This window comes from Trachurus japonicus, chromosome 4 (assembly GCF_045865225.1).
Source record: "Trachurus japonicus isolate A0001 chromosome 4, Traja_1.0".
Lineage (NCBI taxonomy): Eukaryota > Metazoa > Chordata > Actinopteri > Carangiformes > Carangidae > Trachurus > Trachurus japonicus.
The window spans coordinates 12,487,997-12,510,554 of NC_140910.1; the positions used below are offsets into that span (position 1 = coordinate 12,487,997).

The window sequence follows — 22,558 nt, forward strand, 5'->3', positions numbered from 1 at the left end:
TTTCCATGCTGGGGTAAAAGTCTTTACCAAGGAATGGGTGTGTCCACTTGATCCATCTGAGCATGTCCTGACCTGATCTGTGTCGGGGGAACCACACTGTCCTCTAACTAAGAGCCCTGCATCCAAGCAGACACTTTGCATCTATGAGTGGGCTCAAATTACTGCCCTCGCTCGATCCAAATTGTTACCTCTCGCTTGCTGAATCTATACAAAGGCCACAGAAGTCTGTGTCTAATCGCAACGCAGAGTGGCTCACCGAAAGAAATAACCTGTCTGTTTCTGTAGAAAACTATTAACTGGACTGTAATTGTTTGGAGGTGTTTGCTACTAAAAGAAGACAAATCACCTCATCATTTAATATATTACACCTACTGCAGCACTACTTACTTTAAAAGACTTGTGCCCACTCATAGCAGCATTGTCTGATTGCCCACATCCAGACCACAACATATGCACAAACAGATCACCATGCCCTATTTTAAATCCTCCAGTTAGACAGTGATTATTTCAGTTTAAAGAAATGTTTGTCGCATGAGTATTTTGTGTAGTATCCAAAAGTTACAGCCAAATCCATTTCATTCTTCAGTTGAAAACACTGAAATGTAATTGGCCTGTAATGTTGTCTCATAACAGGACACAGTGACATGTGTCGGTGTTTGGACTGTGAGAGGAACACAGAGAGTTGATTAAAACTATTAATGTTCTGTCTGCACTGTCTGTCTGTCCTGTCAGGCTCTGGGGTGGACGATGCCGTGGGAGAGGTGTCTATCCATGTTGAGATTTTCACTCACCCCAACACTGGAGAGCACAAGGTCACAGTGAAAGGTAAGTGTTTCCCCTCTGGAGCTTAGAACAGTATCAGTGATTCAGTGTATAGCTATGCATCAATACGTGTGAGTTCATCAAGTTCATTCTTGACATTGACTTTGTATTTTGATAAAACAATACCAAATCAAGGTTCGAAATCTCAAGAAAAAGCTTGTCACAAGTATCCCAATTTATAAGTTAAATCTGTCCTTTGACATGGCATCTCAAGTGAGGAAAAACGTCCTTATCCCAACACCTCCGCACTGGGATCCTCCAGGGATCAGTGCTGGGGCCCCTTCTCTTTGCAATATAAAGCAGTTGGGGTCCAATGAAACACTACCACGCTCACATTCATGACTATGCAGATGACAATCAACTATTCGTACCATTGTTCCTGTAAGATGACCACACATTCTCTGTACCTGTCTCTATGACATATATGCACAATACGTAAATGAAATAACGCCACTTAAACCTTTCTAACTGAACCAACTGAACTCTTAGTCACCACAGTCAAACTGGCCTCTTAATATCGACCCAGAACAAGGTCACAAGAAACCTTCGTGTCATGTATGATGATCAGCAATCCTTATCCATTACTGCAATGCTGTTCTGGTGGGTCTCCCTTCACTCACTCTGAAACCCTTACAGATGGTCCAGAGTACAGCAGAGCATCTTAAAAGAGCACATACCCTCTCCATATCTTCAGGAATCTCTTGAAGACTCACCTGTTCTGAGAGCACTTCCTCTCCCAACACCCTAACATGCATAACCAACATTTACTATTCACTTACACTCCTCTTCTCGAGCTTTGGATGTTTTCTATCATTTATAACTCACTGTTGTCAAAGGCGACTGCCATATGAGTAAATATAAATGTCTAGTTCCACGGTAGAGTAGGTGATAAGTCATCCATTCAAGTACTTTAGATGCAAGTTCTCATATTTAAATTGAATTAAATCAGACTTAAATTGATATAAATGAATTACAAATAAGTTAAATGCTCAAATAAGATCACACCTAAGTTATTGCTGGGGCAGGTTTGAGAGGTAAAGAGCTTTAAGCTGGCTGCAGTATTTAGTATAAGGACAGAAGTGAGCAAGAAGACCAAGGGTGATCTGACAGAAAATAAGACACAAGTGAGTGAAAGCCATAAATGTAGATCTTCCAATGTCGTTGTTGGCTCGGTGTATACATAATATGCTATATAATATATGTGAGATAGCCATGATAGGATGCTGGCATAAAAACCTGCTTTTCAGCTGCCAAAGAAATATAAAACTTTGTAATTGAGAATAGAATTAAATTCCAATCCTACCTTCACTATCTTGACAGGAAAGTGAATGTGAGGCCTGAGGGGGAGCCAGTATTTTCTTGCTCTCTGAATTTTCTCTGCTCTCTCTCTCTCACTGCATTTTCACACATTTTCTCCACATGAATCACTCACTCTCTCACCCACACCTCTCCACTCCCTTTCCTCCCACTCCCCCTGTCTCAGTGGTGGCTGCCAATGACCTGAGGTGGCAGACGCAGGGAATATTCCGGCCATTTGTGGAGGTCTATATCATCGGGCCTCACCTCAGCGATAAAAAGAGGAAGTACGCCACCAAGTCCAAGAACAACAGCTGGGCTCCCAAATACAACGAGACTTTCACCTTGTGAGTAGCTGTCGATGACGCTAATTAGTGATATTTTCGGTTGTAGAGCAATGGTGTGGAGACGCTTACACAACGCTTGCCCTTGTCTCTCATCTCTGCTGCAGCACCCTGAGCAATGAGGTGGGGCCCGAGTGCTACGAGCTGCAGGTGTGTGTGAAGGACTACTGCTTCGCCCGCGAGGACCGCACCGTGGGCATGGCTGTCCTGCAGCTGAAGGACGTGGCCTCCAAAGGCAGCGTGGCCTGCTGGCTGCCGCTGGGTAAACGCATCCACATGGACGAGACAGGCCTCACCGTCCTGCGCATCCTCTCTCAGCGCAACAACGACGACGTGGCCAAAGAGTTCGTCAAGCTCAAGTCCGACCAACGCTCCGCCGAGGAGGGCCGCAGCTAAGAGTCACGACTAAATTTCACAAACCTCGTCTGAAGTGCAATCAGATATTGCCGACCACTGCCCTGGAGCTCTCCCGAGCCACTGCTAGCCACTGCCCTAATGATCCAGTGTTGTAAAAGCACAGATAAGACGACAGTCACCACACGCCCCAGTGCTGTAAATACATTCATTTCAGTGGAAAAAACACAGTGACAATGTATCACTTTAATTTTCTTCAGAAAGTGACTAGTGTCTTTCTTGTCACAGATATTAACCATCCACACGATATGAACATTTCATACAGTTAAATCATAATCATGTACCTACTTTCCTCTGTCTGTAGAGGTGAATCATGCCATTCCATAAGCATGCACACGCATGTATAGACACATGTTTGACTGGTCACAGTGAGAAATATCTTGTAGCCTTTCATGTTTTGGGCTTTTTCCACTCCTGTCTTTGCCTCTTTACTTATCTAACCCCGAACCCTCTAACCCTAACTCCTCCTTCCCCTTGCTACCCAGACCCTCTTTCCCTTCCCTGGCCTGCACCCGCTGAGACAAGGGACCAACAGATAATCACTGAAATATGCCAAGACCAGCCCTAAGCACAACAGGACCAACTATCCAACTGACCCATGAAAAACAACACAGCTGCACAGCCTCAAACATTCCAGATATCAGGGTGGGGAACACATATTGGGAACAAAGCACTATTTAGTTATGATAATTTTATATTTATTTACCACTCTCTTCAAAATCATATTTATATTTGAATAACTCTATCATTATAGGTATAGTATAATATATGAAGGACATATGTCAAGTTACACAGGATTACTCAATGGACATACGGTACTTGAAAGATTGTCCTCGTCTGTCTTTATGTCTGTCTGTCTACCCAGTAACAGAGCACACTGCCTGACACCCTCAATGCCTTCTGTCACGTTGACCCTTGTACAGTTTCTCTGTCTCCTATATAGTGACTGTATAGAGAGATGAATCTGATGAAAACATGTCCTCAAGCACTGTCGTTCATCAGTGTGTGTGTGTGTGACACCGTGTGTGTGTATATGAGAGAGAGAGAAGGTATAATGTGTGCAGCCGTGTGTGAGTGTGTTTGTAATATGTTCTAATGTTGACCTCATGTAGCCTCCCGTGTTGCCTGTTACCTGCAAATGTAATCACAGAAAGCCATCACAAACAAAGAGCATCACAGGGGGGGGGCTGTGTATTTTAATTTGAGGGGGAAAAGAAATGAAATCTGTATTTAAGTTACTGTAAACATTCCACAACTAGACAGGGTGTGTGTGAGAGGTGCAGGGAAGAAAGACAGGTGGGACCTTCATTTGTTAAAAAAAAAAAAAAAAAACTTGCCAAATCAAAGTTTGCATGGAAGGAGATGATGAAAACAAGTCCCCGAGACCTTATTTTGCCAAAATAACATCCGTGTGTCACAAAACCACACGCCACAGGGGGAGCACAAATCGCTAACGACCTTCTAACCATTATTCCCTGATCATCCAGCTGCAGGTGGGGAAACCCTGATCTCTGATAACGAGACGTCAGACCTCTGCTAAAGGGCTGCAGATCTAGACCGCACCAGATCTGGATCTGTCACTAAAAAGAGGGCCTACAGTTCAGTCTGTTACTCTGTTCATCAGAGTAGAGGAGGAAAGATTCAGAAGAAAGACATTTTGTCTGCCCTTCATTAATTATGGACCTGCAGGTGTTACACATCAATTTCATAGAAATAAATGTTTGGATTGACCACCGATGGTCCAGCATGTCTCTTAATGCCCTTTTAAAAAAAAACAAAAAAAAAACAAGAAAATTATTGCTTTATTTATCTAGCATAAGTTTTTATGCTTGTTGTTGATGTGAACAAAAAAAAACATTCAGGCAAGAAAATGGTGTTGATCTCATTCTCAAAAACAGAGTAAAGATTTGGTAATGACAGTAGGTTTTGGTTGTTTTTATTCTCTCTGCCTCGTTGTTCAGTTGCCCCTAATTACTCACAACTGAATAATTTAAACAGCACCCTCTTTTTAACAAGGTGTAAGAACTGAACTCTATGCATCTAATCTTTAAAAGTCTATGTAGATGAGTCATTTTCCAAACAGTCTTCTAATGTTTACATTGTGGGTTATTATTCTAATTATATCAGCACAAGCGTTTGTCTGATATGTTGTAAATGCTGTCTCTATTGTAATGGGCCAAATATCACAGCTGTAGTGGAGCTAATTAGAGACTGAAATTTGTTTGTACAGCTTTTCAGCGCAGAGGGGAAATTAATCTGGAACAGAGATCGGTCGGTGTTGTTGTTGTTGGACATTGTAAATAGCTCGGATGTAACAAACACATGTCAGACTATGTGAAGTGAAGTTTGCTGCTCTTTTGTAGACTTGAATTTTGCTCTGGGTGCCTCGGCAGTTGGGAATTATGTGTGTGTGTGTGTGTGCGTGTGCGTGTGCGTGTGTGTGTGTGTGTGTGTGTGTGAGTGTGCGTGTGCCTTTTCTGGAAATGTAGCTATTATTGGACGATGTAGGAAGACTGTGCACATACTGGAGATGAACAACAGACAAATCTTAATTGGGCTTGATTAACATCTAAATAGATAAACTGTCTCTGACTTTAACTCTGACATGATATACTCATCATGCTGCTTAAGGAAACTACAACTCAACTGACTCTAAGCCTGTTGTGTGACTCTTCATTGTGTACTCAGTCTTTTATTCTAAGGCGACATCTGCACACTCTTTTAATAACTTTAGATAACAGGTAAACAACTGTCACATAGCTGGAAATGCCACGAAGAAAAATCTTTATTTATTGCTATTGACAATGATACTTTAGTCAGAGGGGGGGGGGGGGGTCCTTCCCTTCAGTTCTGCGTGTTGGGGTATTGGGCTGGCATGTGAAACAGAAATGCACACAGGAATTAAGGGCAAAGGGTAAATGTAGAAGCACAACGAAAAGCACAGAGACACCAAGAGGACAGACATGTAGGACCTGTCCTGTTCTGTCCAGCTGGCCAGGCCACACAGACAGACACCTGCACAGCGACGCCGGGTCCTGTACTTCCAGAAATGGTGCATGATAGGAACAATAAAAAGAAAAAAGAAAAAAATGTATTGTGCCAGCACGCATAATTATTTGATGTTAATTGCCAATTGTTGTCCTTTATTTTGATATTTCACTATTGTTTTCTATTTTTCAAATGGTTGTGAATATATAAATATGTAATCCTGAAAATGTGTAGTGGTACAAAGTACTCGCATGAGAATTTTTTTATACACAAGATGTTTCTAATTTTTTTTTCTTTTTTTTTTTATTCTGGTTGTTCTTATTGGGGGTTGAGGTTACTGGGACTGCAGTCTCATTGTGTTTCTGCTTCCAATAAAATATGAAAAAAGTTCTGTTTCATTTTTTTCTTTTACACTTGTACCATTTCTGAATGCAAAGAAAAATTAATTGAAAATTGATCATCAGCACTGGTGCCTTTTTAAACTTGGTTAAGATACTTTTACATGACCACTCCCCATCCATGGTAATGTTAAGAAACTCAAAGGTTTATCATATCAAGTTTGTTCCTCTAAAACCTCAAGAGAGAAATTTAAAAGTTATCCTAACAGTTATTTAAATTTCAAAGGACTATATTCAGTGTGTTGGGATTTACACTGAGCTGAGGTGACGTCCTGTTTTCTAGGCTCTGCGTAGAAAGGAGATCTTGAGGGAGTCTGGGATGACTAACTGCTCAGCGTGGAGGGGAGCGGGAGGCGAGTAGGGGAACGTGACAGGAAAAAATCGTCTCACATCCATCAGGAGCTGTGGAGGCTGACCGTCAGAGCGGCCCTTCAGGAGCCCCTAGGAGAGCCAGGACAGGGACACGTTAGTTTAAAGTAAATCAACAAAACAGATCTTAGAGCTGTAGACCTGCACTGTGGTACCTGGACAGTGCGGATGAAATTCAGAGTGACCCTTTCATCGAGGTCACTGTGTGGAGTGTAGAGGGTCAAGATCTTCACAATCTGTCGGACAGAAATCAGACACCAGCAGTTAAAAGGCAGCAAGTGTCTTCTCTCTCTCTTGAAGACTCGGGACAGATGGACCCACCTGCTGGCTGGACAGTGCAGTGCAGGTCTGGACCAGGGCCTGGGCGTCCGCCTCACTTTTCTTCCCTGCCTGCAGAAGCTGAACGGCCTGGATGAGCGGCTCCAGTGTGGCCACAGCGCCTCCTGCCTGCAGACCTCGGCCACGCATCCACTCCTCCAGCAGACTCACGTTGTAGCTGAGAGACAGAAGAAAGAGAGGGTGATAATACAGTAATCTGCTGTGTTTGTATGGGAAACACCTAAAGAGAGGAGATCCACAGTGTACACTATGGAGCTAGAACAGTCTCATAATTAATAAATATACACAGAAATTAATAAACACACAAAAGAAGATTCACAAATGTATTTGGGGATATGTGACTCAAAACACAAATAGATTTTAAATGCATACACAAATATGTTTAATTCCATATAAAAGTAATAAAATATTCACATCACAAAAATAAGATTCATAAACATATTTCCGATGCACACACAAACAGAAAAGAAATTCACAAATATATGCATGTAAAAGTATTTGCAGTCTTCATAAAATATATATTTGGAGCTTGTTACATTGCTATATTGTACTATATGAACTGTTGGACCTGCATTTACAAAGTGCTTTTAATTTGTAAACCTCGCTGCATTTGTGTGTGAAACTTTTGAGACTCCTCTGACCCAATCAACAAATGCATTTTTTTCTAAGAGGGGATCGTCTGTAGCCAATCAGGTGTCTCCCTCCTTTACATCCAATCACATGAGTATAGTGCACTGAAAAACCATTTTTATATTTCAATTAATTAACAGTTAATTGTTTAGCAAGTACTCAAATAATCAATAAATTAACCATTCCAGTCACGTTTTAAACAATAACTAGAATAGTCTCTTTTGGGTTTTATTTAAAATAAAGTAAAGACACTGTCTACTGGGGGTGAATTTTTAATTTTTACAACTTCACTGATTTTGTTTTAGTACAGCGAAGATTATAAAGTATAAACTGTAGGTATATTGCATATTAAAGTGATCCCAAAAAAATATCTACAGATCAGTAGAGAAGTTTGTGGCTGATTCAGTGAGTTAAATACCCAACAAATCATGTATGAACGGTGGTCGTGTATTGTGTAACCTTTCATACCGTATTTGCATCCCTCGACTCCAGCAGCACATGTCTTTGCGCAGCAGCAGACTGTTGAGAGCGGAGGCAGAGATGTAGTAGGTGAGCTGGTGGAAGGCCTGTTCCGTCAGCGCTGCGGGCAGAGCCTGATGGGACAGGGCGGTGTGGAGCGCCCCCAGCTCCCTCAACACTGTCGACATAGTGGGAGCAGCATCACCGGCAGCGGGCCTGGGGTCTGAGCCGGCTCGCTTCCTAGATACTACCAACTTGGCTGATGAGCCGGACAGCCCGGGGATGGTCTCCGACTCCAGCAGGGCAGAGACTGAGGGACAGGGGTGATAGATAGCATGTGAGATAATGGGGGTGGGGTAGCAGGAACATCAGTATCATCTTCAGTGTGGTGGTACCTATGATGTTATGCAGGCGTGTCCCGGTGATGGAGAGAAGCTGCTGATAGGCCTGAATACACAGGTCACTCAGGGAGCGGCTCAGGTCGCTCACGTCACAGCTCAGTGGAACCAGCTCGTCTGAGTCAAGGGCCTGAAATGTAAAGGTGTAAAGGTGATGCATGAGGGAATTTGGTAACCCTTTGATTTACAGGCCGCTAATTGCGTGACAATGTTAAGAAATAGACAATACATAACATTTAATTGCGTCATAATGTCTAGAAATAGCTAAGAAAAAAATGATTGATTGCATAGAAATAGCCCCGAAATAACGGTCAGTTGTGATGACTTGGTGGAGAACAATTCTGGCCTTTCCCAAAAAATGTGTAATCTTAAAAACATGACATTACTATGCAATTAATTGTTATTTATTGGCTATTTCATGACATGATCACGTAATTAGCGGCCTATAAATTAAAGGGTTACCAGGAATTTCTATATAAAAAGTGGGAATAGGAAGGACTAAAATGTTCAAGCCAATAATATATGAATAATAATCAATAAATGTTCATCCAACCTGTTTTGGGGAGTGCTGGGTCAACAGGTCATGCAAGACACAAGAATTTTTCAGCCACAGAGCTGTCATATCCACATCGGTGCTATGTTTCTGCAGAGGCAGAGAGGATGAGAAAAGGTTACAGAGGGTGAAGACACATACACACACGGAACAAAACAATCAGTGGCAATCACAAGAAAGTGTTTCAAAGTAAGTTGGGTCCACCTCTCTGTGCGGTGACAATCTACCTGACATGATGTGAACTGCCCCTAATGCATTAATCCTAAACCATATGGCACACCAAGCAGGTTCAGATCCTAGGTTACCTTCAAAGCTGCCTTCATAGCAGTGACAGCAGCGCTACAAAGAGAGCGAGCGCGGCTCTGGTCTCCGCTGCAGTCAGCCTGGCGGACACACAGGAAGAGCACGCTGGCAGGCAGGCCAGGAGGCAGAGACAGGGCGCTGTCGGCACGGATGTCTGCAGCACAGAGAAGAGAAGAGCAGCAACGGCAGAGTCAACATGGCCAGGTCAGAACTGTCAGCTACAGACGAGCTGGGCAGAGTAGTACAAGTTTATTTTCGTGAGTCATGTCACACAAAGTTGTGGTGTCTTGATAAGGTCAGAGCAGGCTGAAGTCCCACTGGAGTTGGAAGTGTTCGCAAAGAAGCTAAGACACTGTCCTGGGCGCAAATCAAGTGACTCAAATTAATGGAAAGAATAGATGCATTCGAGATGAACTGCGCCTCGTCTGGACGGTCGGCGAGAGCAGGCGGCAGCAGCAGCAGCGGTGACAGAAAGCTGCAGTCAAGTCGGACAGTTTCCAGCCGCCGTCAATACAAATAGGAAGTCACTGAAATATATATTTCTTATGCTGTAGCCTACTGCAAGTGTCCAATAAATAACCAATATATTTCTCAGAACAGAAGTTTGACTCAGTGTGAATATATTTTTTTAAGCAGTATAGGCCTACAACATGAGATTCATATAATCCAGCATTATACAACAACACGTAGTGTTTGCAGTCCTAACTAAGAGCCAATCAGCTCATGATCCGGCGCGTTTCCCATCATGCCCTGAGGCTTGCAGTCGGTTGCAGTCGGTGGAGAGCAACTGCGGCGCCTGGCTCTAAAAACTGCGGCCGCCTTGATCTCGTGAGGTTATCGTTGCAGGCGCGTGCATGACGTCAGAGCAAGTCGGGATCAAGTCGGACACAAATCTAACCAGCATGCATTGTGCGCTGGTCACCGGCGATCGATTCTGCGCACGCCTGGCTCATCTCGAACGCACCTATAATCTGAATCCAGGGTCTGAAAGGTTATCAGCCCTGTTAAACATTCAGTTAGCAAAATTAAAATGAGCATTTAAAGGTACAAGATGCCAAATGTAGCACTGGCTCTTACTTAATGTAAACAAGAAACTCTATTTAGGTTAAATGTTCCTAAAATGAACCTGTATAAAGTAGAGTTAAATCTTTATGGTTATGATGAAATGTATGTTTGTATGATTATCTGTATTCAATTGACGTTGGTTGTCCAATCAGCCTCCTGGTATGAGGAGGAAAAACATCTGATAACTATATATACTGTATGTAATTCAACACAGTGGATGGTGGTGAGTTCTTGTGTACACTGTCAAAGAATTTACTGATAAATGCTTTTGATTATCGCTGTTACTCTACTTTCAGATTCTTTGACTTCTATGCAACGCTACCTGTTTGAAAAGAGGCAGGAGGAGAGATGTGAGGATGAAAGCAGGATGAAGGCAGGATGGAGGGGTCAGCTGGGGTCAGTTGGGGTCAGTCTCACCTGTGATGAGGCTCTTGATGAGCTTAGTTTCATCCTTCTTCCTACACTCCAGCAAACCAGTGACTGCTGCTGCTGGCTTTGGTTGGGTCGGACGGGACGAAGTCTCAGGGCTCACAGCTGACGAGAGCAGTGAAACTGGAACATGAAAAAGCAGCACAAGAAAAAAACAACTACAGAGACGTAACAGAAGAAGTTTTGTTTTAACCTGCTGAAGTGGAAACCTTTACGAATCAGCTGCTTTTCATTTGACCAGCTTTAAAGTATACTTACTATTTCAAATTCATTAGTTTAAGAGCAAATAATGCACCACAGTGCTATGTGAAGTGAAACTTTATATTCAATATTTATTGTCTTAACAGAAAAGCAGAATGAGAACCAGGCATTTTATTCTGAAAGTGATATGACATTTTAAAAACCAGGAAATAATGAAACAGAGGAGTTTACAGGTGTGGAAATGAAATCTCACCCTGAGTGAGGAGTCGTCGGAGGGACACTGTGTTTCTGAGCTCCTTCAGCTCTCTCCTCAGTTTGACACACTCCCTCTCTCTGGCCTCCAGGTGCTCCTGCAGCTCCTTCACACACAAACAAATCCACATTTTGGATCTGAACCAAGGTGACTCACAGTGAGCGCAAAAGAAGAAAAGCATTTAAGCAAACAGCCAGTTGTGAGGGCAGCTAGACTGACTTGTTTTTTTTTTTACTGTGGTGGTTATGTAAGGCAGACACACTGGGAGATGAGAGAAGAAGTAAAAAGACGAGATGGGAACATAATAATTCATGGAGCACAGATGATTACGTGATGAAGTCCATACCTGTCGCTGGGGAGCAGAGGAGGAACCAGAGACGGCTCCACTCAGCTCGGACCTCAGGGCCTCCAGCTCCTCCTCCCTCTGACTGCGCTGGTTACGCAGCTGACTCTCCAGAAATCTGACGGATAGAGGGAGAGGTGATACACAAATACATACATACATACATACATACATACATATATATATATCACCTCAAACAAGATATGTGATATTATTTATTTCTATATTATAGTCACTTACACTGAAATATTAGTATATTTATATTCATATCTATATTTATATCATTGTCACTTACTTTGCAATATTTTTATATAAATGGTCACTTTACATCACAATATTCTCATTGCATGCACACCTGCAGTAGTAGTATTTGTATTATTTATACTTATATTTATATCATTGTCACTTACGTTGCAATATTTTTACACCATAATCACTTTACCTATCAATACTTTTATATCAGGCCACCTTATATCCTTATATCCTTATATCCTCAGTACTTGTTTTTGCACATTGCCTGGTTGAAGGGTGATTTGTTTTACTGTTTATTGTGTCTATATTTTCTGTCTGTTGAGTTGTGTTGTGTTTTCTTTTTTTTAGCCCTCTCTACTTTCTTCTTAACTTGGCTGATGTAACAACTAAATTTCCCCGTTGTTATCTTGTTTGTGTATATACATAATACAGCATACAGCATAAATCTGACAGGGAAACCAAACAAAGCACTGGTAGGAGTCAGACTGACTTGTTGGCCACTCGTACGGCGTCGTAGGCGTGTGCCAGGTCCTCGCCTCTCATCTTCACCACTGGTTCTCTGGCCACATCCATCCTCTCCATCAACAGCTCCTGTCAGAGCAAAAATGAACAAAGTGTGATGACGCTGTGTTGTCTGACTTTCCTAGATTACAACACCAGTTGGAAAAAGTGCCATGCAGGGGTTAACATTCACAGAAATAATGTGATATTTAGATCTCAGCCTTCATAAATACTCATAAAACTGTTTTTCAAACAAACATGAGGACCTTTTTGGGAAATCCCACTATTCTCTTCTATTTCTAGCTACTCTCTCTCACCATTGGTCCCTCTGAGCTCCACACTGAGGCTCTTCTCTCCAGGGAGGGAGAGGTGACGCTGACCCTGCGGACCTCCTCGGGGGAAGGTAAAGCAGATGGGAATGGTGACAGGGAGAGTGGGGTGAGGGACTGCGGTGACAGCGGGGTGGGTGAGGGAGAGAGAGGCTCAAAGCTCAGACTCTGGGTAGAGTCGGTCCTTCTGTGGCCCTTGGTGCGCTGTCATGAGGAGGAAAAGAAAACACTCTCAGTGAAACAGGATGGAGCTTAAAACCGACTCTGTTACTTTTTGGGGGGAATCACAGCTGTGGTTATGAACCTCAGTGAGAAGACTCATCTCTCTGAGGTTGTCGTATCTCTGCTCCAGTCTGGTGAACTCTCTCAGGAGACCCTGGTACTTCCTCCTCTCTTCATCCAGCTCTTCCCTCAGAGCTGCACTCGCCTGCGACACAGCCTGTTGCACATGCTCTGCACACACACACACACACACACACACACACACACACACACACACACACAGGAAGACTAAGATACAAATGTGGGGGATAAAAGTGAAAAAGACGGAGACAAATGCCGAGGAACTCACGTTCTTGTGCTTTTTCTTGTTCAAGGAGACGAGTTGAGATTTCCTCTCTCTCTTTGTCAGAAGTGTCCTTTTCTCCCCGTAGCGTTTGCAACTCCTTGAAAAATGAGAAAGACAGAGGAATCAACAATTAATATCTGAATTAGTGAACGGTAAATTGTGGAGAGGAAAATGCAAAGACAACATCTTGAAAATGCGTGCATTGTTCTAGGCCTACTTGTGTGAGTAGCAGGATCTCCAGAGCAGCTTTGTCCTCTGCTCTCCTCCTCTTCTCCTCCTCCTTCTCACTGACCACTGGACAGGGCTGAGGTTTCTCATGTTTCTGGTTCTCCAGTCTCTGTATTGTCGCCTTCAGAGCCTCCAGCTCAGCACTGGCGGCATCTCGCTCTGAATGTAGAGTCTCTCTCAAAGCAGCACTCTCCCTGGCCTGGCAACATGACAACACAACTTCATCATGCAAAATCTAAAACGAAATAACCTCTCAAACGATTCCAACGGGTCAAACTGCTCCAAAGACTCTCACCCACCTCCTGGTCGGCTCTTAACTGCAGCTGCATCAGTTTGACCTCCATGCCCTTGTTGAGCTCTCTGTACTTCTCCACTGAGCGGGCCTCGCTCTTCAGTTTCAGCAGCTCTCTCCTGGCGGCCCTGCGGCGCGCGCAGCACTGCATGAACACCACCGCCACACGCACTCGCCTGTATGCCTTCCTCGCCAACCACCCACGCACTCTGGCCTGAAGCAACACGGCAGCACGCTCTGCCACCAGCTGAGAGGAGAGGAGATTTACATTCTCATCAGTTCAGGTTATGTCTATATAACAAATAAATAAAACGATACTAAATATGCAGGAGGAGGATGTTTGATTCAAACTCTGATGGAAGTTACAGGGCGGTTAAAGCCTGTTGACCATGGTCTGGGTGAATACTCAGTTCTGATTGGCTGCTGCTGGGTGTCCGTGAAAAAGGACACCTAGTAGTATAAAGACGTCACGGTCAAATTGCCTGATGACAGTTCTAAATTACTGCGCTGGTTGGCAACCATGGCAACAGAGACTTAGAGCATAACAAGTTTTCTTCAGTTCATCATCCATCATCAGCATTGAATGTTTACTGTGCCGCTGTGTGATGCTGTGTTAAACAGTTGTGATTTTTCTCATGTTGCCGATTGTTGTATTTTCATTTATTATTTATTTATTTATGGCCATTGCTAATATGGATAAATCAAGTTTTTCTGACTGTCTGACTGACTCATCCTCTGACCACCAGAGTCTGTGACAAAAAGAGGTAAGAAGTGCATTTAATTGGCCTTCTGAAATAATACTTTGTATCACGTAACATTAAGCCGACAGAGTTGCTATGGCTCCGCTGTGGCTTGTGAGAAAATGTACGATTTTAACTGTAAAACACATTAAAGTATACTTTTTTTTGGGATATTTATTTCTTTGGTCCCATCCCATCGAGATGTTGATTTTATCAGGAATTAATGGACGATGTCACGTGGCGTTATCCCTTTACTTATTAACTGCTGACCTGTCTGTATGTGCGGCGTGTCAGCGTGCCCCTGGTGAAGGCCTGGATGGTGACGGTGGCCTGGCGGATCATCAGGAACAGCTGTCTGACCACCACCATGCGGAAGGTCTTCTGGATCACTAAGGCCGCCTTGGTGTAGCGCAGGGTCAGGGCCAGGCTGTAGAAAAATGAGGCAATTATCATAACTAAACTTTGGAATAATACAAAGGAGAGCATGACTTCAAAATGTTTAAATCTTGGTAATGTTTGGAAATTATATATGAGGGATTGAGAAAGTATACACAAAACCATTTCCGGATTCCACAGTGACTGAAATTGGAAATTTGTATATTTTTCTGAAACTTTATGTTCATATACAGCATGGTGAGGCAGTATTAATATTGGGGAAATACACTGATATAGCCTAAATACTGTGCCACAACTTGTATACTAGATAGGATACACACACTCTCTCTCTCTCTCTGTCTAGTAAACAGACAGTATATTTTGTCCAGCCTCACCGTCTGGCCAGAGCTCCTCTGCAGTATCTCTGTATAGTGACAGTTGCCCACAGCATCCTGGAGTATCTGATGCGTGACAGCCACCCTCTGACCCGGCTCTGGATGATCACTGCAGCCACACGGAGCCTCTCAGCTCTCAGCCGCTCCAGAAGAGCCACCTGACCAGCTCGGAAAAATACTTTGGTTTTCCCAAAGCAGTACTGGTCTGGGTCTGAGATGAGCTGAGGCAGGGTCTGTCTGCACGAGGCCTGGGCCTGCTCCTGACTCTGAGGGCCTCGAAGAAGGACACGGTACCTGCTGAAGAACTCCTCGTACGTCCACCTGGCAAATAACACAGAGAGAAAATAACTCAACCGCTCTATTCAGATCATTTCTGTAGGAGATTGAATGCAATTTGAGTCAATTAATATTTAGATAATCATATTCATATGTGAAATGATGATTTATGTTTATTCTGATAAAAAATGGCTATTTACAGTATTTACAGATTTTTTTTTTTGTGATCAATTTTTTATTTTGTTTTATTTCATTACAATTCCATTTATCCATTCCCCTTGACCCCACCCTTGTCCCGGGTCCTGGGGGTAACATTAGGTTAGGGTACAGTATTTACAGATTAAAATGTTGACAGTTCACATTTATAGTAAGTAAGAAATGAATAGTTTAATTCATTGCCCTTAAAATATGTGTGTGGGTAATTTTAAAAGTTTTACATTTCATATACATATATTGCTTTTGTAATATTTGGGAGTATGTTGTGGCTTTCTGTTCATTTCGAAATGCACCTGCAGTCATATTCAGTAATACTATTGTGATTTTATGTGTGAGAGTTTGATGAAATTCAGACATCTGCAATTTGAGACTTATTCCTTACACAACACAATTGTTTGGTCTTTGTTTATCTTGAAAATTTAATGGCTAAACTGCCTAAAATATAGATATATAATACAAAAGTACTAATTAATTGATAATACAAAATTATGTGAACGCTAGATGCAAATGCTGACATCTTCCATCATATGACTGTCTTGTCCCATCCTGCACTTTGGGTTATGTTTTCTCTTTTCTTTAACTTTGTTTTCACTTCCTGTTTTATTTTGGTGCGTCTACCCTGTCCCTTTGATTTGAGATTTCCACTTCCTGCCATTGTGTGTTTCCCGCTCTTGTGTGCGTTGACCCCGCCCCTAATTTGTGCCAGTTTGTCTTCATTCTCTGCAGCTGTACCAGCATTTCTCTTCTCTGTGTTTAGTGTGTGCAACCAGTTTCTCTGTTTATCTTTTTGCCCAACCCCTTACTTTCTGTCAGCCTGACCTACTTGACAACCTATGAATTTACTTTATTACAGTATTTTAGGTTAAAGAACCTCTGCTCTCAGTGTGAGTGTGTGTGTTGCATTGTGTGAGTCTTCATATTGTTGTAGTGATAATGACTGTGTATATAAGTGTAAAGAGCTTTGTGGGGAGTGAGACAAATGTCCCCTCATTACCTGGATGGATAACCTGCAGCACTGATACGAATGGTCTCCAGCACCCCACAGGCTCTCAGCTGTTGGACGGTCCTCTTGGGGTCAAACCTAACATGGAGGGGATGTCATGGTTTGTTTAGTGCACACATGGCAGTCTCCAGTAAAACACATCTTTAAACAAAGACTGGACTGTGAAGGCAGGCCCAGCGAGGCGAGGACTTGCATAAAAGGCTCTTTGAGGTCGTTGGGTTTGATGCAGCGGACATAGTGAGGCGTGGTGCTGTTCAGGGTGTCCATCAGCATCTGTAAGGACTGACGGAACTGACGGACACAAACACAGTGTCATCAATATCATCAATGATCTGTGTGATGTGATGATGAAGGTGGTGACTGCTCACCTGGAAGCCCACGGTCAGTTTGTGTTCTCTGGTCGCTCTTTTCCCTGATCGAACACTTCCATTGGCCACAGCGGAGATGGCCTCCTGCTGCTGGAACAACTCTGCCACCAGCTCCGACTGATTCAAACATTCACACACACACTTATTGATTCCCTAATCACATAAAAAAATGTATTAACTTGTGGTATTACTAACATGTATCTACCTGGCTTGCTTTCAGAATATTAATAAGCTCCTCAAAGACTGTGTCTCGATTCTTGTCTAAAAAGCCGCCACATTCGTATTGCACCTGAGAAAAAGAAAAACCACAACACAAGCTGTTCAAACATATACAGTGGACAATCGGACACACAGATTTTCTTTTATAATGAATAGTGGGCAGCCCATGCACAGATTTTGCTACAGTGCACATTCAGTTTTCCCCTCAATTGATTTTCATGGAGTGTGTTCATCTGTCTCACCGTGTCAGCAAAGTGCAGAATGATGAAGGCGCTGTTGGAGAGGCGAGGTTTCTGGAAGTGAGGGTGGCGCTTGCTGGTCAGGTGTTGATTGTACAGCTTCTGTACCCAGCTGTCATCTGAGCCTTTAGGCATCTGATCGAGAACGCAGAGAATTATCAAATGCACAACAGCTCAATAGCTTTTTACATTTCATATAATGCGACACTTCTTGTAGTTAGATTTTGAAAGAAAGAAAAACAGAGGTGCAAGACTGACCCTGCACTCCTCGTCTAACAGATCAAACAGGCCGAGCTGTCCCTCTATGAGACTGATGCACTGCTGATTGTCACTGAACTCAATCCTGCTCCAGGCCAGCTCCTCCCGGACATACTCCTCCTGCTCCAAGTGGAACACGTGCTGAAGAAAAAACACATCATCATTTAGGACAATCAAAACAATTAAACATTGAAATTGATAGAAAACAACAAATACATGCAAGGAATCCACCCATCACCCATCCTGATCATAAAAAACTAGCTAGAAAGCTTGGCTACAAAAACAATCTGTGCTTGGTGATATCAGTATAAGGGATTAAACAACAGAGGAATTTGTGGCAAGAAGTGAGTTGGACTTTATTTCAAGGTTGTAGGCACTGTAAAGAAATGTGCAACTGTCACACACAACCCCTCTGGTTGTCAAGGCAAACACACCAAAACGCCTCTGCCAGCATCAGGACTTACCCTGTTAAACTGCTGCTGCAGCTTCTCATTTGCATAATTTATACAGAACTGCTCAAAACTGTTCCGATCGAAGGTCTCGAACCTGCTCAGCGAGAAATACTTGTCAGTTCAGCTTGAAGACACACTGCACACTGTGTATTATATCCAACACTACCAAAACTAATGGCTCACCCATAGATATCCAGCACCCCTATGAAGGATTTGACCTGTCTGCTCTGGGTGCGCAGGGCAGAGTTGAGCCTCTGGACGGTCCATGTGAACAGCTGGCCGTAGACTTGTTTAGCCAGGGCGTCTCTGGCCTCTGTCGCCTGCTGACCAGACATGGGTTTGACCAGCATCTCACCCCCTACGGCCAGCCTGCGATGACACAGCCAGTGGGCCATCTGAGGACCTTCAACTCCTAATAGCTTGGAGAAGATGGCCATAGCGCGGTCGTCTGCCTGAGAGAGGACAAGGAGTCAGGTCTAACTGCTGATATGGGAAATAAGCTGATGGCCATGCAGATGTGTTTACAATATATTTCTTACATCAATATAACCCCTGTCTGAACTTCTCCCACTGGCTTGGATGTTGACATTTCCCAGATGTAGAACAGCTGACAGGATCCTGAAGAGCTCCATCTGCTGGTCAGGCTGCACACCTGCAAGTTGGACAAATATACCAGCAGTCTTTTCTTTAATCCTCACAAACACTGACATGATTCAGGTCTGAAAATGTACAGTGTTTGTGTTTGTCAATTTGTATATAGAGAGAGATGTACAGATATAGATATAGATAATAAAACTACCCAGAATGGTAAAAGCATTGCGTGTGCGCTCCAGGTCTGCTACATCATCAGTACCAGGTATCTGCATCTCTCCTCCCTGGTTGGTGTAGCGGAAGTGTTCAGGTGCATCTGGAACAAGAAGACAAACCTCCACTATCCCTGCATGCAGCACGCATGATAACATACGGTGCATTATGGACAAAGAACCAGGGAGCGCCGGTGATTAAGTCTCACCCAGTTTGAGGGATCTCATCTCAGGCAGCTCTCTGGAGGCACACAGCTGGTAGAAGATATGGTAGTTTCTCTCTGCTGATGCCTTTTCAGGCATAAAACAATCATTAACATTTGCACAAAACATATTTGATATACTCCCGTGTGTGGTAATACATTCTCACTCAGCAGAGTATTTGTTATGTGCAGATAAAAACCTAAAATGTTCTCAGTGGACAGTGAATGAGAGTTTACCTGGAAGACAACCCGAGACTTCTCCAGCAGATATGTCCTCATGTTTGCCCCAATAATGTCGCCGCTCCTGCCAAAGCCAATCTCGATGTATTTCCCAAAACGACTGCTGTTGTCATTTCGAGTTGTTTTGGCATTCCCAATAGACTGTAGAGAAGAATTCACAATAATTCATGTTTTTTGAGTTTTTATTATTTTGTGCGTATACCAAATGAACAAAAATAACTAATGAAAGAAACTTCACCTCCATGATAGGGTTAGAAGCCAGAACCCTCTCCTCCACGCTGGTCTGCTGTGCTGCTCCTCCAACCGCTGCAAAGTATCGCATGGTGAATTTGGCTGAGACGGTTTTCCCTGAGCCCGACTCCCCGCTGATGATGATAGACTGGTTCTTCTCCTCCCTAAGAGCACAAAGAACAGTGGTCGTCATACTCTGTTGAGTAAAGTGATGCTCATCCTTGTTGCTGCAGGTTTTAGGTATCCCATTAGTATGATAGTATATGAAATACCAGGTTTACTTTTCAAAACGTTAAAAAAATATTCACAGTTGCTCAAATTTATGATAAGAGTGCTTGAGCTATGACCTGGTCATGGTGCGGTAGGCCTCCTCTGCCACTGAAAAGATGTGAGGCTCCATGTCGGCCATGTCCTGACCACTGTACGCATCTATCACCTCCTCTCCGTATATGGGCAGCTGGTCATAGGGATTGATGGCCACTAACACGATACCTGGAGGGAGGGGAAGACACAAGAAAACATGAATCTACGTGACACATACTGTATATTGCATATTACATTATGTATTAGTGAATCTCAGTTTATATTTTTGTTATAAACACTTTAAAAACAGATGTAACTTCAGCATTCTCAGTGCAAACCAAAACTGTTTAGTTTTGTCAAAACAAAACCAGGCGCTCAAAATTATGAAACGTGGCGGTACATTCAGTTGCAGTGGCTTCTCCTGATTAGCTAATGCTGGTCTCTTCATCTTAATTGTGTTTTTATGTCACACAAATATTGTGTCCTGAGTGCAACGCGTCTTTTGTTGTTTTCAAATGTGACCTGCACACTAAAAGTGTGGTATTTTGCTTCAGTTTATATTGGGATGCATGGTATGGCTGACTTGACACTGGGCTGAAAATCTGTGTTTTTTCTTCAAGTCTGCTTCACCTCTGCAACAGAAAACATCACAACATCCTGACCACAACCTGTAATTCACCTGCACATCACTGAAGCAGGATTTTCAGGGGACAAATGTCTTTAAAAATGACAGTTCCTATGTCTATCATCATTGGATTAAAAACAGATTTCAGTTTTGACACCTCCTTAAAAAAGAATTTGCATTATCTGCTCCGCAGTAACATCTTCAACCAGTGGCAGTGTGGGTGTGGCCTCATGTCTCAACCTTTGACCTAGTGTAATCAAGGTGACATTATGAGCTGTAATCTTGCAAACAGAAGCACTTAGTAGCAGCCTGTCTCACTTACACAGACAGTATGTTGTCCCTCTTTTAGTGTGCCCTCCCTGTCTCAATAATTTCCTTAAATCTCACACCATCTTCCGCTGCCTCCCGCTCAGTGCTCACCACAGTATGTGTAGATGCTGCTGTAGTCAAGGAATCGAACCCTCAGGTTGTGCAGGACCGCAGGCTCATGGAGGAAGCTGAGTGCTGTTAGATCATTCTCCCCCTCCAGGATGTCGGGGTTCCCCAGCGGTGGGAGATCAGAGGGGGAGGAGCCCACTGGGTAATGAACCACCTATCAATGTAGGGAGGAAGATGGGTGTTGGCATGGGGGGCAACCATGAAACTTGAGCATTAATATTGATTCCTGAACAATGTAAATGTACTGCATGTCTTACATTTCCATTAGACAGCTGCAGTAGGAGATGTTCCTCCCCTGGACCGTAGTCCTGGAGGAGCTGGGCTGATACCCAGACTGCATCTGGGTCAGGAATCCACACACTCTCTCCCTAAGCAAAGTAACAGAGTATTGTGAAACGGGAAAAATAAAACACACTTGGCATCTGCTGCACCAGTCTGAGAGAGCAAAGAGTTTGATTTTGTTTTCTGTCCACCACTGTTCAGGTACATGTCACATTCTCTGGCCCCACCCTGACAACACATTTGTCCCCCATCAGCATAAAAGCCTCTTAAACTGTGTTAAAAATTAACGCTGGTCATCCCTGTCCAAATAACCTGAACGGATTAGCCATTATCTAATTTGCTTCCTAGTGTGTCAGTTTTGCAGATACATTTTAATCCGTACTTTGATAATTGCAATTTTGTAGATTATTGAACAGCAGGTTTACAGAAATAAGGATTAAATAAGATACAGAACGTATGAAACTCAGAAAAGCTAACCATTTAAACACTAAAACACATTCAATGAAAAATTATGTAACTTGGAAAGGCTGACAAACTCACACCTGACATGTAACATAACACAAACACAATACTGACAAATGATTAACAATGCTGCTTTTATATCGTAAAATAAATACTCTTCTTTAAAGACACACTTGTGATTAACACTGCAAAAGAGAGTGACAAGGGAAGCATCATTTTTAATATGAAAATGAAAAACAATCAGTTCAGTCTTACCTTGCTGTATAACTCCAGTGTTGCCATTTTAACTTCTTCAAAGTGCGTCTTGAAACATTGTTGAGAACGTCTGAGTGGGCAGCCCTCTGAAGAAACAGCTGGTATCCTCTGCTCATCTGCAGAGCCGCTGTGTGTGCAGGTGGGTGACAGTGTGTTGCACTTTGTCCACGCTCACATAAAGACAGAGAGACTGTCAGGTTAACTGTTAACTGTGCAGAGGGATGCAGTGATTCAGTGGAGGAGAATGTAGCCTACAGTTTGAATTATTACAGAGCTGTGAACACCAGTTAGATACAAGTCTAACCACAATTATAGATATGAATGTACAGTTTTTAATGCTCTTGGGAGAAAGAAAGCCACAAGCTGCAGACTTGGTGACATACTGACTCATTTTAATAAGT

At 43.0% G+C, this 22,558-nt stretch overlaps 2 protein-coding genes across 8 annotated transcripts in view; one reads left to right on the forward strand and one right to left on the reverse strand.

Moving 5' to 3' along the window:
• The window catches only part of unc13a (unc-13 homolog A (C. elegans)), a 49,812-nt gene extending 46,535 nt beyond the window's left edge, over positions 1-3,277 (forward strand). For 4 of the 5 annotated variants that reach the window (XM_085774032.1, XM_085774033.1, XM_085774034.1 and 1 more), the window contains 3 exons: positions 733-825; positions 2,306-2,465; positions 2,570-3,277. In XM_085774032.1, the coding sequence (XP_085630158.1) occupies positions 733-825; positions 2,306-2,465; positions 2,570-2,858 (542 nt within the window). In that variant the 3' untranslated portion in view covers positions 2,859-3,277. The remainder of the gene's footprint in view (positions 1-732; positions 826-2,305; positions 2,466-2,569) is intronic. The other variant, XM_085774031.1, reaches the window with a different exon arrangement.
• Positions 3,278-5,749: 2,472 nt separating this feature from the next.
• Positions 5,750-22,431, reverse strand: LOC146988546 (unconventional myosin-Va). Of its 3 annotated transcripts, none has more exons than XM_085774038.1 (35): positions 22,158-22,431; positions 21,416-21,526; positions 21,141-21,312; positions 20,140-20,284; positions 19,800-19,956; positions 19,559-19,702; positions 19,328-19,409; positions 19,115-19,222; positions 18,855-18,967; positions 18,499-18,767; positions 18,328-18,409; positions 17,864-18,004; positions 17,609-17,740; positions 17,353-17,436; positions 17,148-17,264; positions 16,973-17,070; positions 16,771-16,857; positions 15,285-15,605; positions 14,785-14,941; positions 13,782-14,021; positions 13,472-13,681; positions 13,258-13,351; positions 12,991-13,139; positions 12,675-12,890; positions 12,347-12,447; positions 11,608-11,722; positions 11,262-11,364; positions 10,796-10,912; positions 9,316-9,467; positions 9,011-9,100; positions 8,455-8,587; positions 8,069-8,369; positions 6,953-7,127; positions 6,787-6,867; positions 5,750-6,703 (listed from the first exon to the last, which is right to left on the reverse strand). In XM_085774038.1, the coding sequence occupies exons 1-35, from the start codon at positions 22,182-22,184 to the stop codon at positions 6,542-6,544; spliced, it is 4,986 nt and encodes a 1,661-aa protein (XP_085630164.1). In that variant the 5' UTR covers positions 22,185-22,431; the 3' UTR covers positions 5,750-6,541. The 3 variants fall into 3 exon arrangements, with proteins under 3 accessions (XP_085630164.1, XP_085630162.1, XP_085630163.1); XM_085774036.1 differs by having other exon boundaries at positions 11,262-11,367; XM_085774037.1 differs by having other exon boundaries at positions 11,262-11,367; positions 16,771-16,850; positions 16,966-17,070.
• Between the last annotated feature and the right edge of the window lie 127 nt (positions 22,432-22,558).